This window comes from Rhipicephalus sanguineus, chromosome 1 (assembly GCF_013339695.2).
Source record: "Rhipicephalus sanguineus isolate Rsan-2018 chromosome 1, BIME_Rsan_1.4, whole genome shotgun sequence".
Lineage (NCBI taxonomy): Eukaryota > Metazoa > Arthropoda > Arachnida > Ixodida > Ixodidae > Rhipicephalus > Rhipicephalus sanguineus.
Window position 1 is genome coordinate 268865728 of NC_051176.1, and position 19568 is coordinate 268885295.

At 47.1% G+C, this 19568-nt stretch overlaps 1 protein-coding gene across 1 annotated transcript in view; it reads right to left on the minus strand.

Annotated features, from left to right (window-relative positions):
* Positions 1-19568, minus strand: part of LOC119378940 (MPN domain-containing protein) — a 57397-nt gene that overhangs the window by 14669 nt on the left and 23160 nt on the right. The window contains exons 10-12 of the mRNA XM_037648036.2: positions 16344-16420; positions 16071-16242; positions 10721-10791 (exon numbers count right to left, since the gene is read on the minus strand). Coding sequence (XP_037503964.1) covers positions 10721-10791; positions 16071-16242; positions 16344-16420 — 320 coding nt within the window. The remainder of the gene's footprint in view (positions 1-10720; positions 10792-16070; positions 16243-16343; positions 16421-19568) is intronic.

The window sequence follows — 19568 nt, forward strand, 5'->3', positions numbered from 1 at the left end:
GTAATATTCAAATGGGCTAGGCCACACTATTGTGCACTAAACATTATAAAAGTACTCTTTATACTTTCTCAGATACGAAACAGGTTCCGTTTTTAAATATGAAATTCTGAAAACAATTGCAAAACGATGCTAGGTGCACTGGACAACGGCCACCACGATCTCCACATTCTGATTGAATGTGGAGACATCCTCCAAGGTGTATGTTAGGGCACGAGCCTACATGAAGCTTTGGGCTTTAAAGACAACAATGGAAAGCTGAACATGTCCGCGATAGAAATAAGTAAGAGACGGTTAAAGTATTGATGGCAGAAAAGTAGAGAGAAAGGACAAAAATAAATAGTGGGAAAAACAAGGACATTCTGCTGTAAGGGGCGGAAAGCTGGTCTGTGCATTTTTTTTTTTTTTCTATGGTAAGATATAATTAATTGAAGTAGAAAGGGCATTAGGCAAACTTAAAAAAAAAAAAAAAGTTTTTTTTTTGTTTTCTTTTCGTTGAGCCTAGTGGCACACATGTCATCGCCCCATTATAAAGGGGATGCTCATAGCATCCATCCATCCATCCACGAGGAGAGTCCTCGGGCACTTCCGGCATGCCTCTGTAAGAGGCGCGCGGTGATTGGAGCCAATCTGACATCAGTGGGAGAGCGAAATGTGAAAGGGACAATTTTTGCTCGTCTGCTGGGATTTTGAAGTTTGAAGACTAATAACTTCCATTACCGTGCACCAATTTCGATAATTCTTTTTGCATTCATCTAAGTATTCAGCACTACACACACTCCAGCACTGCAGAATATAGACGAAAAAACGCTGCAGGGCCCCCTTAACAAGACACCCACAGCCGCTGCCATAAGCAGTTGGCAAGCAAAGAGGAAATGAGCTTTTAATTAATTAATTCTACCTACCTGCATGATAGTATAAAACTCACTGATCGTTGTTTCTCCCATATGTGTGCAGGAGAAACAAGCATTAAGCATATTACTGTACATAGAGACTGAAAGAGGAAATATGAAATATTTCTTTGAGACCCTAAAATTAGATACACAGCGAATATTATCGAATAGTACCACAATACAGTAGAACCCCGCTGTTACGTTCCTCACTGCTGCGTTTTCCCGGCTGTTACGTCGTTTTCCGCCAGTCCCGGCATAGCTCCCATAGGATACAATGTATTGGGAACCCCGCTGTTACGTCGTAACTGTCGGACCGTTCCCGTATGATACGTCGCGAAGTGCGCTCGGAGCCGACCGAGTGACTACCAAAGAGAGCTGTCGGACCGTTCCCGTATGATACGTCGCGAAGTGCGCTCGGAGCCGACCGAGTGACTACCAAAGAGAGCGGCCATGGTGCATTTTCACGCAGCTTGGCCTCGTTTGACCGTAATATTAGCCGCATGAGAGGCGCAAGCAACAGAATCTTTCAATTGATGCAAACAAAAGCATGGCCTTCGAGATTCAAATTGCAAAGATGGCGTCTATGACGTAACTGCGCGCGAAAGCAAGGCCTTCGAGATTGGCATTTACTATTGACAAAAGCATAACCTTTGAGATTTGCATTGCACAAAGATGGCGTGTATGACGTAATTGCTTGCGAAAGCAAGGCCTTCGAGATTGGCATTCACTTCTGCCATCGCGTTGGCGTAGACTCATCATCATCGTTATTTGTCGGAGAGGCGCGCGGTGATTGGAGCCAATCTGACATCAGTGGGAGAGCGAAATGTGAAAGGGACAATTTTTGCTCGTCTGCTGGGATTTTGAAGTTTGAAGACTAATAACTTCCATTACCGTGCACCAATTTCGATAATTCTTTTTGCATTCATCTAAGTATTCAGCACTACACACACTCCAGCACTGCAGAATATAGACGAAAAAACGCTGCAGGGCCCCCTTAACAAGACACCCACAGCCGCTGCCATAAGCAGTTGGCAAGCAAAGAGGAAATGAGCTTTTAATTAATTAATTCTACCTACCTGCATGATAGTATAAAACTCACTGATCGTTGTTTCTCCCATATGTGTGCAGGAGAAACAAGCATTAAGCATATTACTGTACATAGAGACTGAAAGAGGAAATATGAAATATTTCTTTGAGACCCTAAAATTAGATACACAGCGAATATTATCGAATAGTACCACAATACAGTAGAACCCCGCTGTTACGTTCCTCACTGCTGCGTTTTCCCGGCTGTTACGTCGTTTTCCGCCAGTCCCGGCATAGCTCCCATAGGATACAATGTATTGGGAACCCCGCTGTTACGTCGTAACTGTCGGACCGTTCCCGTATGATACGTCGCGAAGTGCGCTCGGAGCCGACCGAGTGACTACCAAAGAGAGCTGTCGGACCGTTCCCGTATGATACGTCGCGAAGTGCGCTCGGAGCCGACCGAGTGACTACCAAAGAGAGCGGCCATGGTGCATTTTCACGCAGCTTGGCCTCGTTTGACCGTAATATTAGCCGCATGAGAGGCGCAAGCAACAGAATCTTTCAATTGATGCAAACAAAAGCATGGCCTTCGAGATTCAAATTGCAAAGATGGCGTCTATGACGTAACTGCGCGCGAAAGCAAGGCCTTCGAGATTGGCATTTACTATTGACAAAAGCATAACCTTTGAGATTTGCATTGCACAAAGATGGCGTGTATGACGTAATTGCTTGCGAAAGCAAGGCCTTCGAGATTGGCATTCACTTCTGCCATCGCGTTGGCGTAGACTCATCATCATCGTTATTTGTCGGAGAACGGGAGGAGTTCGAGCTGGTTGGAGCTCGCATGGTCGTGCGTGCGGTTCGCGGTCGGACTCGCCGCGCTGGTCGTGATTGCGTGTGCTTAGTTCTTTCATGCCTACAGCTGTTGGTGTTAAAAAAATCACATACGTTGATTACATTTCTGTGGATGAGGCCGTCCTTAGCTCCGCGTTTCTATCCATCGACTAGATCGCGGCTGAGCGCGCCAATTTTCGTGCTGCTCGTAAGAATTGAAATAAAATTCTGTACCACTAAATATTTTGCCGTTTTTCCTGTTTTTCGTCTCTTACGTTTCCCGTCTCTTACGTTTATTTCCTACGGTCCCTTCAAAAACGTATCAGCGGGGTTCTACTGTACTACTCGGTATTTGCTCTGTCTCAAATCAGTAGACTCTCAGTAAATGGAAATCTCTTAGACCGAACTTAAACGAAACAACTGCCCCTAATACGACTGCTTTCGTATTTGGATTCTGCAACACATTTTCCTGGTCCCTTCAGGTTCTGTTCAACGAGAGTCTACTGTACTTGAACAGAGTTCATAGCGGTTTCATAAAGAAAGATTCAAGGATATTCAAGACGCTGCCAAGCTTTTTATAAAGGTGCAAAGCAACATCGGAGCAGCACTTCCTCATATATAGGAACGTTTCCAAAACACTACAGATAGCTTCACCGCACAAGACACAAAAATTACGTTGGAAATATTCAGCCTAGCTGGGATTTTCTTGTATTGGGTGATGTTCATAAGTTTTCCCACTGTTGCGTCTGGGGTCGCGGTTCCGGTGCCCAGCTTAGGATACGGGCCGTGGTACCCTTTTTGCTGTCACCGCGGTTGCGACTCGGGTAGCGTGGATGTGGGACCACGAGTGGATGTCGTGCTTGAAGCCGTCATGAGAGCCAGAGGAAAGATGAAAAGACTTCATGTACAGAATTTACATGTTTTGAAAACTCCGACCACAAGCCTGCCAGCCAGACATCGTCGGCTGGGGCCTCTTTCTCAACTGGCCGGCACGGCCTTCCAAAACTGGAGCAGCCTCTTGCGTCGTCCTCTCTCAGCAGGCGCTGCCCGGTCTCTCTCTCCTTTGAAGTCGGGCCGCCCCCCTTGCTAGCCGGGCCATCGTCTTCCCAGCCGCGCCCTTTTTCCCTCGCAGGCGTTGAGTGCGCCATGGCCTGTCTCCTCCGTCCTCCCCCCCAGGATGCTGCCTTCAGCTGTTGGGCAGGGTTGAAGAGTTACGACTGGCGTCAGTTGTCGGTGCCGGCTGGGCGATGACTCTGTTTCCCAGGATCCCTTTTTCCCGGAAAGTCGGCGGCATGGTGGCCGCTCAGCCGCTGTGCTGGGGCATAACAGCACCCCCGCCGCCAGATGATCCATCGGGAGGTCGAGTTGCCCCATGCAGCACGGCCGGATCGATGTCCGCGGTGTTCCGGTCAGGGTTCTTGCTATCCCGAAGGGGTCTGTCGAACTGGATGGCCCCTCCAAGGACAGGACTCTGTGCACGACTTCAGTGAAAGTGGGTGACAAGCTCCAAGAAACGACCTTTGTCAGCCACACACAATGCGACAAGCGCCACGTGCACACCCCTCTTATCGCCAGACCCCAGTTTCTACAAAACATTCTCCTGACTGGCGATTTTAAAACCGAGTAAACCCCAAAAGAAACAATGTGCACACTAATCTGGACAAGTGTCCCGTAACTCCTTCACACGTAATTCCATTTGGAACCAAGCGAACTTTATCATAAAGCTAAACAAGCAAATTGCAGAGCTTCCGAAAACGATGAAGTCGGTGAAGTTTTTCTGCGTCCTACACTAACACAACTACATAAAGAAACACACAACTACTCTAAAGAATAAAGAAAATAACACAACTACACCATTATTATATCAAGCTAGAAAAGAAATTACACTAAGAAAATAATCGTGACCTCATTCCGCGCCTCCCTCCGATTTAGAACGCACGACTTAATCCGTCGGCGTTTGTGTGAAGGCCACCTCTCTTATAGCGCACCTCGAAATTGTGCTGCTGCAGCGCTATGCTCCATCTGAGCAACCGGCCATTCTTAGGTGACATTTGGTGTAGCCAGGTTAGTGGAGAGTGATCGGTTTCTATGGTGAACCTAGATCCAGCAACATAGCACCCCAGCTTTTGCACGGCCCAAACAATGCAAGCACATTCTTTCTCTGAGGTGCTATAAGCTTCTTCCCTGACGTTTAATTTACGACTCAAGTACAAAACGGGTCGCTCCTCTCCATTCTGGTCTGTCTGACAGAGCACTGCTCCCAAACCGCGTTCGCTCGCGTCACACTGAATAACGAAAGGTCTTGCAAAATCCGGCGCCCTCAAAACGGGTTGGTCACTCAAGGCGTGCTTCAGCTTCTGAAAAGCGGCTTCCCTCTTCGCGTCCCATCGAATGTTCACCGGTTCGGTCTTACGCAAGCTATCTGTCAAGGGGCTGGCAATGTCTGAATAATTTGGAACGTAATGCTGATAGTAACCTGTGAGGCCGAGGAATGCTCTCATCTCGGTCTTGGTGCTGGGACGGCGGTAACCGACCACCGCGGCCACTTTGAGTTCGGACGGTCGACGACGCCCGTTTCCCACAACGTGCCCTAAATAGCTTACCTCCGCACAACCCAAATGACATTTCTCTTTCCTCACGGTAAGACCTGCACTTTTGATCCTTTCTAGAACAGTCCGAAGGTGTTCAACATGGTCCTCCCATTTGTCCGAAAATATCGCCACATCGTCTAGGTAAGGCAGCGCAAATTTCTCTAGCCTGTGGAGAACCCTGTCCATCAGTCGGCTGAAACAATACGGCGCGTTCTTGAGTCCAAAACTCATCATCAAAGGACGAAAGGTACCTATGGGTGAGATGAAAGCAGCGTACCGACTCGCGCGCTCTGTCAAAGGCACCTGCCAATATCCCCTAACAAGGTCTAACGTAGAAATATACTTGGCCTTGGACACGGTCTCTACTCTCTCTTCAAGGTTAGGGATAGTTTAGGTCTGGTCGACCGTCACTGAGTTCAAGCGGCGGTAGTCTACACACGGCCGTGGATCTCTGCCCGGAATCTCCACTAAAATCAAAGGCGAGGTGAAATCACTGTCTGCCTCAATGATAACACCTAGGTCAATCATGTGGCGAATTTCGGCCTCCAGTATCTCTCTCTGCCTAGGCGACACCCGATATGGTTTGCAGCTGACCGGTTTGTTAACTTTCAGTTCAATGTCGTGCTTAATCAAGTCCGTTTTGCCTGGCTTTTCGGAGAAAACGGTAGCAAATTCCTGCTCCAATCGCCCTAAATCCGCCTTTTGATCCTCACTCAGAGCGCTCCCCGTGTCGACCCCGCCTGAGACTGTACCGCTAACCTTGCTGTCGGAAAGACAAAGGATTTCCCCACCCTCATCATCCGGAACATTGAGTGCAAGGTTTACTACTGCCCTGCGTCGCATGTAGGGTTTCATGAGGTTACTGTGGTATACTTTGGGGCATTTCCGGCCCCACTTTACCTCGTAGTTGGTGTCCGAAAGTACTGATATTACTGTCGCCGGCCCCTCCCATTGTACATCCAGCTTGTTTTTTCTGCAAGGGCGCAACAGCATTACTTCATCGCCTACCTTAAAGACGCGCTTCCGGGCCGACTTGTCATAACGGGCCTTGGAAAGGGCCTGTGCTGCGCGCATGTTGCTCTCCACCACTTCGCGTGTTTTCCCCAGTCGTCCTAACAAATCCAGTACGTAGGAAACAACATTGGGGTCCTCCCCATATCCAGTCCATGACTCACGTATCAAGTGTAACGGACCTCTCAAGTTCCTGCCGTAGACAAGTTCAGCCGGACTGAAACCCGTACTCTCATGTGGGGCTGACCTCAGAGAAAACATTGCTGCTGGTATACATCCCTCCCAGTCTCTTTTATGCTCCAAGCACAAAGCTCGCAAAACGCGCTTCATAACCGAGTGCATGCGCTCCACAGGGTTCGATTGTGGGTGGTGAATAGAGCTATGCGCGACCCTTATCCCGCAACGTTCCAAGAATGTAGTCGTAAGGCAGCTTGTAAATACGCTTCCGTTGTCGCACTGTATCTCCGAGGGGAATCCTACTCGAGAAAAAATAGACAACAACGCGTCCACAACGCATGCAGAACTCAACTCTTTCAGTGGAATGGCCTCCGGGAACTTGGTGGCAACACACAGAGTGGTCAGGACGTACCGATACCCTGAATTCGATGGGGGCAGAGGCCCCACGATGTCAATCACGAGCCGACGGAAGGGCTCTGTGATTACTGGCACTAACTTCATTGGTGCTTTCCACTTGTCCGTTGATTTACCTATCCGCTGACAAGTGTCGCATTCACGGACAAACATCTCCACATCCTTCCAGCACCCGGGCCAGTAGAACTCCTGAGCAAGCTAAGCTTTTGTTTTCTTTATACCTAAGTGGCCCGCCCAAGCGTTGCTGTGGGCCAGGTCGAGAAGGTGCCGCCGATAATTTAGTGGAACTACCAGTTGGTTGTAGACCTGCCCTCTTGCGTTCTCATACCTGCGATGCAACACCTCGTTTTGGGTGTAGAACGACACGTTCTTTCTAGAGATGCCTTCTTTATTTATGGCCTCTAGCAGCATAGAAAGTGCAAGATCCGCCTTTTGATCGGCTACTAACTTTGCCCGGTCGATTCTGGCCAATCGACACCAACTAGTGGATGCGGGTGTTAACACCGAGCTCGTCATTATATCCTCACTTTCGTGCGTTACCGAGGGCTCCTCCCTTTCGTCGACCATAGCCTACATTTCCTGTTCGGCAGCTCGCATGGCCGATTCGTTCCCCGTCGCAGCTGCCTCAGGTTCTCCTATTCTGATCTCAGGCGTCTGCTCCTCAAGCGGTGCGCTGCTCAGCTGCTGCGTCAGCTCGCGCGCTTTCGAACGGGTAAGTGCCATGCAAGCTACCTCGGTGGCAAATGATTGTCCACGTTTCTTTAGTATTTCCTCCGACTTATTTGAAAATAAGTAGGGGAAGCTCTCGGGAAGGTTGGCAGAAATTGCCGCCTCCGTGTGCAATTGGCCGAAAGGGCCCTCGATTACAACCCTCGCTATGGGTAGGCAGACACTTTGCTTTTCTGCCACTTGCCGAATCCAGGCGCACTCTCCTGTGTAGTGTTCGGGAGATACGCAACTTGGATGCGCGACATCCATGGTGGCCGCCGAGTCCCTTAAAACACTGCGCATTCGGCCGTTCACTGAGAGTTGCCTCAAATAAGGCTTCAAGAGCTGCAGGCTAGTCTCCGATTCCTGAATTGTGGCAAATGCCACCTGCTTCTTACAGCTCCTGGCCATGTGGCCCTTCTCGCCGCAGCTGTAACAAATAACGGGCTTCCGCGCTTCTAAGGCATGCGTTATGTCAGCAGGCGCCTTCGAACCTGGTGCCGCCTTAATTCCTTCATTGTTCTTCTCTTGTGTTTCCGATAACTTCGAATTTTCGGGCTTCAAGCTATTACGGGCAAACCTCTTGCCTCCCTGATTACCTGACCAGCTTCCTGGTTTTTCGCTTTTTTCCGATGTTCGCGGTATACTGCGGAGATTACGGCGCGAGCAGTAATCTTCGGCGAGCTCTGCCGCTCTGTTTGTGTCTACGTCTGTCATCTTATCCTGAACCCAAAGCCTTACCTCCTCTGGAATTCCCCTGTAAAATTGCTCAAGTACCATGAGCTCAATAACCTTGTCATGGTTGCCATATACTTGCGCGCTTTTGAGCCACTCTTCGAAGTTAGCTCTAATCTGGTAGGCAAAGTCTGGATGAGATTCGTTGCCCTTCTTTGAGCACCTGAAGCGCTGGCGAAAGGCCTCTGTCGATAGGCGATATTTGCGTAGCAATGCAGCTTTGACCCGGTCATACACCTCGGAGTCCTCCTTACTCATCCTTGCAATCACATCGGAAACTTCGCACGGTAGTAGGCATATCAGTTTTTGTGACCAAGTCTCCCTACTGAAACCTGCATTCTCGCACGCCCTCTCAAAATGCACGAGGTACATTGCGATGTCGTCACCCACCCTGAAGGTGTGGATTAGATCCTTTATCTTTGATTCACTGCCCGCTGAACTTCGATTTCCCGCCAATATGCGAAGCTCAAGTTCTTTCAGTCGGATTTCATGTTCTTTGTTTTCGCGATCCCTCCTTACTCGCTCCTCTCTTTCTTCCTGAGCTAAACGCTCCTCTTTCTCTTCGCGAGCTAAGCGCTCTTTCTCTTCGCGAGCTAAACGCTCTTTCTTTTCTCCAAAGGCTTCTTTGGCCTCACTGGCCTCCTCTAAGCTCACCTCCTCCTTCTCTAAAAGCTCCAAAATCTGCTTTTTCCGTCTTACCGAGCCAACTGAAATGTTTAGCTCCTGACAAATTTCGAGGAGTTCTTGGACTTTAAACTTGTCCATCTTAGAGATGCACAGTGTTTCTCTTTCCAGGTAATTTAGTCTACAAGCCACCCAATTCTTGGTCTGCGAAGCAAAATTACCCAAAATCACCCTACTTCACTACCGACCGTCTGCGCTAGTGAGTCTGGCGAAAAGAAGAGCAAACACTCGGCACTCACCACTTCGATGTAGCCGACGCAGGCGAATCCCATAAGCTGCCAGCCACTGTTGCGTCTGGGGTCGCGGTTCCGGTGCCCAGCTTAGGATACGGGCCGTGGTACCCTTTTTGCTGTCACCGCGGTTGCGACTCGGGTAGCGTGGATGTGGGACCACGAGTGGATGTCGTGCTTGAAGCCGTCATGAGAGCCAGAGGAAAGATGAAAAGACTTTATGTACAGAATTTACATGTTTTGAAAACTCCGACCACAAGCCTGCCAGCCAGACATCGTCGGCTGGGGCCTCTTTCTCAACTGGCCGGCACGGCCTTCCAAAACTGGAGCAGCCTCTTGCGTCGTCCTCTCTCAGCAGGCGCTGCCCGGTCTCTCTCTCCTTTGAAGTCGGGCCGCCCCCCTTGCTAGCCGGGCCATCGTCTTCCCAGCCGCGCCCTTTTTCCCTCGCAGGCGTTGAGTGCGCCATGGCCTGTCTCCTCCGTCCTCCCCCCCAGGATGCTGCCTTCAGCTGTTGGGCAGGGTTGAAGAGTTACGACTGGCGTCAGTTGTCGGTGCCGGCTGGGCGATGACTCTGTTTCCCAGGATCCCTTTTTCCCGGAAAGTCGGCGGCATGGTGGCCGCTCAGCCGCTGTGCTGGGGCATAACACCACTTAACTTTTTGAAGCACTACACAAACGACCATCGGCATGAGTCTAATGAACTTTGCTTTTGTGCACTGCTTGATCGACAAAAAAAAAAAAAAAAAAAAAAAAAAAGAGAAAGAGAAAACAAAAAGGATTTTGGCGTGAGGTCCTCAGAGCATAAACCAAGATATAAAAAGAAGAAGGCAAACTAACAGATGGGGAAGTGAAATGGATGATACGATGAGGCCTGAGAAAAGTAGAGTAAACAAAGGAGAGAAACCAGCACTACGCACTGGTGTCACCCTTTGCTACTGGGCTTTTCCAGTTCTGCATATGCATTTGTAGAGGCTTGAAAATCTTGTTCAGTCAAACCAGATGTATTGAAGAACTGAAGAGTGGTATATGGAATTATTGTCCGTATAGAAAAGCAGTAATACCCCTTGGAAATGCCGTGCAATGATATAGCAATGTACTATGCATAAATAAGAGATGTTCAACACCACTTCTGCTATCAATGCTGCACCTCTACAAGTGAACTTCTCCAAACTTTAGCGCGATCATCAAGCCATTGGAAACAGTCGTGCTGACAAAATAGCACAGTTTTTCAGTGGCTGCCAAACAAGGCATAGAATCTGAGGGGAAGTACATGCCATGGAGGTAGTATATTAGCAAGGCCTACGTAAGAAAATATAAAGCAAGAGCCTTAACACTATATAACGACAAACTTGCTTTAAGGGCATCATCTTATAGGTGCCCTAAGTAACCTTTCAACACTACACTGTGCAAGAGCTTACCTCTGGTGGAGGCATCACCCAATAGGCAAGGTACTTGGCATCCACACAGGACTCATCTTTCACGTAAGGAGCTGGGAATAAGAACAGCTTCGTTATTATTTTTATTATTAGCACACAACTCGTATCATGCATTAACAGTGAACATGAACATTCTTGGTGCAGGGGATCTAAAGGGGCTCTGAAGTGGGCTCTGAAGTGACCCCTTTAAAGAGCATAAGAGGCTTGCTCAATCGCCTCTTATGATGCTGTATATTGTAACGACCAATGTAGCAGAACAGCAGTTGACTGAATGAGCCGGAACAAGCGTCGAAATGCCCCAGTGTGCTGCTCCCACGTGATTACATCCTGGTCATCAAGCCACGATAAAGTATACCATCCCTAAATAAAACAGAAGCTGGCTGTAGAAAAGCTCTTATATTACAGTTAAACCTGAATATAACGAACTTGACAAATTCACAAAAACATTCGTTACAAACAGGCTTTCATTATATGCAGTTTCAGCATGAAAATATGGAAATGAAATGCATAAATTAAACAAAAGGGGAACTAAAGGCGCAGCTCACCCACAACATTTATTTAAAGGCAAAAACTGCGTGATTTTGCCATACTGAATGTTCGTAGGACATCAATACAACACTACTCCGTCATCGTCTAGCCGTGGCCTCCGAGATTGGCTCCGGCAATGCGCCGACGCATTGCCGGAGCCAATCTCGGAGGCCACAGTCTAGCGAACCCATGGCGCAGCGCAAGACGGCAAAGCGCGTGACAAGTCAACATCTAAAGATCCGTTGTTGTCACCATGGCGTCGGAAATTTTCCAACAGCGCCTAATCTGACATCTCCTCGGTAGTGACGACAAAAGTTGTCCACATAAACAAAACAGATCGCAAAGCTGCATGTCGGCAGGGGCTGCTCCATGCGTGTGCAATGAAACCACGTACGCACGCACAGCATCGAAAACGAAGAGTGAATGACACGAATACCACGGAATATTCGGAAAAGTGCTCTCCATATGCGGTGCGAACTCGAAGCGTAATGAAACGAAGCAAGTTTTTTTTAGTGGCGTCACCTGGGGTCACGTTTACAAATTGCTTTTCAGAGACTTCTGCAACAACTAAAGAGTGGCCCTGCCAACGCAAAAGCCGTTTTTTTTTTAAAGAAAGACGGCGTGGTTAGTGTGGTGGCACCCACAAGCGGCTGGATGAGGTTTGAAGGGGGGGGGGGCACACCTGCACATGCGCCCGTGGCGGCAAGAATGCCGGCGTTTGAAGGGCGTAGGCTCGCCTGCCCGCCTCAAGCACACCCACGTGCACAAACGAGCGCGCACTCTCGCCTCGCAGTGGCCTGGGCTTCGAGCGAGCAATGCGCGACGCCGCCACTTCGCACTCCGTCGGCGGTGGGGCAACCGCAGAATATGTGTGCGGCGCCTGCTCGTTTCATAATTACGAAATTCGGGGTAAAATCACTAGGTTGTCGGCGGCGAATATTCATAATATCAAGGGTGTCTCCCGCTGCCACTTTGTTACATAGAGGTCGCAAATACATGTGCTTCTATGGAGTAACGGCGGGGAGTAGAAAAACTTCATAATATCGAGGAATTTGTTGTATGGAGGTTCGTTATAGGCAGGTTTCAGAGTGCCCCTTCAGAGGGCACTCTGAAGCTTAAACGAAGGTCCGAGGTCCTAGACCTTCATTTAATGCAAAAGAGAAAAATATCCTGTCAGTACTCCTTGAAGAAAGGATATAGTAGATTTTCATGCCTCCCAATTTTGTTCGAGCTGCAATCATGCGTTGCACTGCTACCTCTTCTCTTGCCTCTTACTTCCTCATCCTTTTTCAATTTTTTTTTTTATTGTTGGTGGGTGAAATAATACTGTGCTGCTGTGAGGAATAAACCTCAGTAGTAAGTAGCGCGCTGCCCGTCTTTTTCTTCTTCTGGTCCCTGACTTTCTTTTAGCTGTTGCGTCTGATCAGCATTTTTACTAATGCTGCGGACACATTCTGGCTTAGGTAAAATAAAGCGTACGTAATTTCTGGACCGATTTTCTTGGAAAAATTGTGCATATTAGAAGTTGCAAAATATAACAACGAACCAGTGTGAACTGCCACTTTTGCTTCAAAACCTGCTAAAGACAAGCAGAAAATTGGTGTTTTTGGTGGCAGATAACAGGCATGTATTCACTGTATCCCAGTGGCAGCAACGCCAATTCTGTAGCTATTGGGGTCACGAGTAAGATCATAGTTGGGGTCGAACACATGCAGCATGTTTACCAGTTAAATTCAAATTAATCCAGGGAAAACTAATTTCAGAAACAAAGTAACAAAGCCTTTTGGGTTGCAGACTGGGACATTTAGTCCAGACTGAATTGAGCAGTTTCAATTAGAAGTCTAGAATAATAATAATAATAATAATAATAATAATAATAATAATAATAATAATAATAATAATAATAATAATAATAATAATAATAATAATCCACATACATTAAGTAAATATAACCAACTACAAATGCATTTTTCTATTTTTTGAAACATTTAAACGATATGTCTACCACAAAACTAAACAACCATGCAAAGAAAAGGCGCTTGCAGGGGTAGCTTTTTCGGCCACTTGCAGCATTAGTGCAAGGTTGAACAGGCCACTGCATAAAAGGCCAGCATGACTGACCCATGCTTATTTTGGTCTTGCTCAAACACTTATAAATTAAGTAAAAAAAGCTCATACATGAAAAGGCTATCCTATTGCATTGTATTAGAACTAGCTTTGCCTACAGCCAAGCTTGGTTATTTAGGAGTGAATAATATTAGGTGCGTGCGAATATTTGAGCTTTCGAATATTTTTCTAATAGTGCTTGCTATTCGATTCAATTCGCACTGGAATTTCACTATTTGAAGTATTCAAGCTTCCGAAAGAGAAATACAGTCAACATCCGATTTTTCGGACTCCCTAGAGACCGTGAAATCGTCCAAAAAAAAGAATTCATGCTTTTTTATTCCGCTCAAGTGGTCAAATCGCCACAGACATGTCTGAAATAGCTTTAAAGGGGCCATGACACGGTTGCCCAAAGATTTATGGTTTTCAGTGAAAACTAGAAGTAGAGGGTCTATTATGCCTATACGGATTTCAGAAGTGGGCCGTAAAAGAATATTTCAGTGCAAAACAAGCCCTAGAAGTCGCCGGCTGCAAACCCCGCCCACCGCCGGCGACTGCCATTTTGCCATGGTACATGTGACATCATGTGCAGCACGGAACGGAGCCATCGTCTTCTACCAAAGTTTCAGCTGCTGGAAATCGTTCAATTTCAGTGCCAAGCTGAAGAAAGCTAAAATATCTCGATATCACGTGCAACAATATCGTTCGCCGTAATGCAGACGCTTGAACAGCTAGCTGCTTGTTACGTCACGGCTCGCGAGTGCACCAGTGTTGCCTGACTCTCGGGCCGCTCACGTGGTTATAAATATATTCGATTATAAATTAAGTGCTCGACCAAATGCGCTAAAATTTCGCCAGCTTATTTGTGAATGCACAAGGATTAATCCACATAACACAGATTGTGACAGAAAATTGGGCGTCATGGCCCCTTTAATCCCAGTACACTGATCAGGCATATTGGTGCACGCCCAGGCTCTAGTGAATACATTCAGCACCTGCCGCGAACCGCGCTTAACTACGTGCCAACCACCAATTGCAAATATGCGTCTAGTGATGAGTGCCGCTGATACCAGCAAAGCGCGGAATATATTGTGGCTCTATCGCATGGAGCGTTCGGAAACAATGACGTGGAACACAAAGACTGTGGCAGAAGAGCGGACGACTCGTCTGGTTTTCCCCGATGCGTGCGCGCATGTAAATGATGCACACATGATACCGCCGATCTCTCCGCCGATACGCAGCATTTGCTGCCGCGTGAAGCCCATTGTTCCTAGTTGTGTGCACCACATCGCCGACTAAGCTGACGCCATCACTGCCGGGGCGCTTGCTGTACCTTACACACACATTTGTCATGAAAGTGTTCGAGATGCCCACTTCGTGAAGGCAACGTGTCTGTGTGGCGCACTTAGTGGTCTCGCACAAAGAGGCAGCATGAACGGCGGCGCAGCACGTTTGGCTTATACGCATACCACTGTACTAGGCCACACGTACTACTGAGCAGTTAGCTGAAGATGCTTATCAGAAGGTTTGTCAGCGATTAAGCCGTGCTGGCACGTTTGCTGCCTGATGCCACCACACCTATGTGCATTTTTGGTGGTTATTTGTAAAGATGTCGCTGCACCGCTGCACTGTGCCGTTAATGCTGTGACAGTGGCCCCTTCAGATTTTCGATATGCTTCACCCCATCACACTTTAGCACTGTGGCAAAGCTGCCTTTCAGACTCTGCTACAGCCGCAAACGGATAGACTCACAAAAGCGCTGGTTCGAACCTACACGATGATAGACGCGGCAGAGGTGGGGGTGCTAATTAATGCCGTTTCGGATCTCAAATTTGGGCAGAAAGTCAGAAAAATCGGACGCTGAGGATTTCCAGCGTCTGAAATTTCAGATGTTCTTATACATTGATGTCTATGGGGCAGATTAGGAACTCCTGACTTGAAGGGTACGTGCCCTTGTCCACCACATCAGTTGGGCCTCCCCACCGAAGCTGAAGGAGGAGGAGAGGTTGAGCAAGTAATGTTTTTTCCTTTCACGTGTAAGGTGTTGTTGACACCACATTGGTTGCACCAAATCATGTAAATAAATACAATTTGGCCTCTGCATTGCCTCATTCTTGATAAGACAACTAGAAAGCACCACACCTCCAGCGCTTCAATAACCTAGCCAAAAGAAACGCTTTCATGTTCCTATCTCATAAGAATATGCTTAGGGATCCTCTGCAACTTTTTTTTCTGTAATTTCACTTTGAAGTATATTAGAAAAATATGCTATTCGATTCGCACTCAGACCTTAATAATCGAATTCGCTTTGCACCCAAAATTGTGCTATTCGCACAGCTCTAGATAATATGCTTCTCACTTTGTGCTCTTTGTGGCAAGATTGGTGATAAAGAGCACTTTTTTCCAGTTGTGTCTACAGTTCAACATCAAAAGATAGACATTGCTTCACAGGCTGCAGAAAAAGTGTTTTTTTCACACTCAAGATTTCAACTTACAGCGTTTCCTAATTGGCCAAAGGTAATCAGGAGAGGAGTTCTACACTTTTTAATTGGCTTCCGAGACCTAATGTTTGGGTACAAACCATTAAAAACAAACAAGATCCTCAAGCAAACTATTTGCTGGCCGAGCATGGCAGGCTAACCCTATCTGCTGCAACACCACCACTACCACCATACCCAAATGTTCAAGGTGCACTTACAACATATGAGACCAACACATGGTGTGTATGAAGAGTCACTTTCACCCTTCATAGTAATCTGGTAGTCCAGCTGGGAATTGCAGTCTCGTAAACTTGGCTGCGGTGGAGCCTTTGGGTGACTGTGGTACCAGCCCACAACAGTGAGATGGCGTTGCTCCAGTGACTCGCGAATCTGAGAACAGCCATGGCAATGCAATCATGAAAAATAACTCTATGAATAGTTGGGACACTCCATAAAACGCCCAGTGATGTGCTTTTGAGCATCTACTGTACCTCTTCCTCAATAGCTGGAGCAGCCTCCTTGTCACCGAGTCTTCCACGACATGGGAAGGCTTGCAGTATGGAAAGGTCTAAATAAATGAGAGAGGATGCCAGTTTCACATTATGAACACAAAAACAACAAACTTTTCTAATGCTTCCTGTGAGAAATCTTAATACCTTTTCTGTTTTACATAACACACACACACACACACACACACACACACACACACAACACACACACACAAAACAGTATTCATAAAAAAAAAGAGGTAATTGCCCAATAATATCATGTGCAGAAATTCGCATGCGAGATTTTAGCCACCGAAGGTAGTTGAACAATCATTCACTTGCCATGACTTATTGCTTGCCCAATCCTCAAGTAAATGTCCTGCTGCATACTACAATACTACATAGAGGCTGTAATTGATGTTACAGTTCACCGAGGTTCTGTTAAAGGAGCCATGCAACACTTTTCCGAGTCATAAAGAAACAGTCTTATTAGCACATGGCGCTTATGAATCACATGCCGCAAAATTCTTTAGAATCCGTCAAGTACAAGCAGCGTTACAGGTATTTGTGGCACGCTTCAAGTTACGCAGGAAGGGGGATGACAAGGGGGCAAGAAGATGCGCCCCCTCGTTGGCATGCGTCATGACCTTGAGCACTTTCATTTCTTTTCTTCGAACGCGTGGCTTACTTTCAGTGCAATCGCGAGCACACATGCGGGCACGTAGCGGCATCCTGCGGCGGCCACGGTAACTGCGTAGCTCGGGATGCTCAAATCAGCCCACCACCGTGGACGTGGGTATATAGCGCAGAAATTTGGGTATATATGGCAACATTTGTAGAGAGAAGAGGGAGCAATTTCTAGCTGACCTTAAGAATTATTCGTAAATTCCAGGCCGCGTGCTGCACTATAATGTATGGCTCACATGTTCTCAGGTGCCTCGTCTACCGATCGGCAGCGCTTTCTTCCCCCCCTTTTTTTTTATTCCGACATAGACTTGCTCTTAAGGCATAATATTTTATGTGTACATGCGTATTAAATGTATGCCATTAGGCTGGTGTTGTGTATGAAGTGAAGCAGTGTCTTGTGGAATCTGTGGTCATGTATCCAAATGCGACCAGTTCCACATTGAGATAACAGCCGGTGCAAGGGCCACCCCTGCACAAAGCCTCCTAAGCACGGGTTCCTCCGCCCTAGTAAGGTGAAGGGGGAGGGAGCAGACACACGGTGGGATAAGAGGGCGTGTATCCTGCCGCAGAACATTTTTACGGGCACGGAGTGAGTTTAGGGGTTGAGGTGGAAGGGGAATAGATGGAAGATCTGACCATGCTCAAAAAGTGGTGCAGGGCCCCCTTAACCCCTTGAGGGTTTTCGCCGTACATGTACGGCAGAAGCTTCCTGGTACCAAAGGGTTTTCGTCGTACATGTACAGCATAGCGTTTATTTTTTAAAACGCACGCTTTTTTCGATCATTTGTCTCGCTTGGCCTGTGCTGCGAAACTTCGGGAATACATGGAATTTTTTTCATGCGCCGATGTCTCTCCGTTATATATATATTTTTTTTGCTTCCCAAAACAGCGCACCGGCTATCGCTTGCCTATCCGAGCGCGTTCGCGGTGCAGCTGGTTTAAAGTGCGCGCCTTTTTCAATCATTTCTCTTGCTTTGCATGTGCTGCCACGCTTCGGGAATACGTGGAATTTTTTTCATGCGTCGATGTCTCTCCGTTGTTGCTTTTTTTATGCTTCGCAAAGTGGCGCACCGGCTATCGCTTGCGCAACCGAGCGCGCCCACGGCGTGGTAGGTTTTAAACGCGCGCCTTCTTCGATCATTTCTCTTGCTTAGAATGTGCTGCCACACTTCGGGAATACGTGGAATTTTTTTAATGCGCCGATGTCTCTCCGTCTTTTTTTTTTTTTTGCTTCCTAAACGGCGCGGCGACTTTCAGTTGCGCATCAGAACACGCACACGCGGTCTGGCTGGTTTCGGTTTCGTCCTTCGGGCGATTTTCGCTTCTTGCGCCCGCAATGCTGATGGCTGTTTGTTTTCTAATCTCTCAAAGGGTGACCGCTTGTTACTTTCTCGTTTATTGCTCCCTGGGGCGCGATTACATCTGTTTCCATGCGGCGCTAAATTACACAAACGCCGCCGTGATTGCATTTCCTGTTTTGGAGTCTCGGAAGAACTAACTACATGTTGTTAGCGATAAGACGAAGGATTACTGTAGCTTTTTCACTCGTTTTGCTTTCCGGACGGGCGCACAAGCATAGTTTTCTTTCCCGTGCTCACTGACGTATTTTGCTTGATTTTACTACGAATAAACCATGTGTATGTAAGAACAAAAATAATTTTTTTGTCACTTTACGGTCACGAAAAAAATTTTTTTCTTAATTTTTTCTTAAATAGAATCGTCTGAAGAATTTATTTCAGCAGTAAAAAAATTACACATTTTTAGACTGGATTTCGCGAAAAAATTCGACCCTCAAAGGGTTAAGGGAGGAAGAGGTTTTTAGATATAAGGTGCTTTGTTATTTAACTTAGGATGATAAAAGCTTCAGTGATTTTTTCATGTGCTCATATCAAATATGAACTTCGTGTTTATGCACACCATACCCATTAATTTTTAAAATTAATTATTCACAACCACTTCATCTGATCACATTTTTAGTAAACTGGCACTTGGATCCTACCGAGTGAAATGTCACTGTGTTCTACAGATATGAAAGGGTGCAACAAGGGTAATTTTATGGTTCTAGCTTTCCTAGAACATAAGCTATGAAGCTTCAGAGTTCTAATTTGAATGACTCAGAAAAAGCACTTTTCTTCTTTCACCCTTTCTAATAATTCATAACTTCTGTGAAGATACATTGTGCGCAAATCCTTTCCAAAACATCTTGATCGTGGCCACGCCGCTGGAAAATAATGCGCGGGCCTACGCCAAGGTTCAGCAGATTTGTATGGGAAATGCCATCACCGAGATAGCGGCTTATGTGGCTGCGTCTGACGACACCTGCAAGGGGGTGATTCCGTGGCATCAACCCGGACATCAGTGAAGCAGAACTGACAGACATGATTGTCAACAGAAGGAATCCGGGAGCCTTAGGGGTCCAGAGAATTAAGAAAACACCGACAGTGATTGTGCTGTTCGACGGACTAAAGGTCCCGCAATATGTACTGTGCGATGGTGTTCGCTACCCCTGCTCTCTGTACCGTAGACAAGTGGACATCTGCT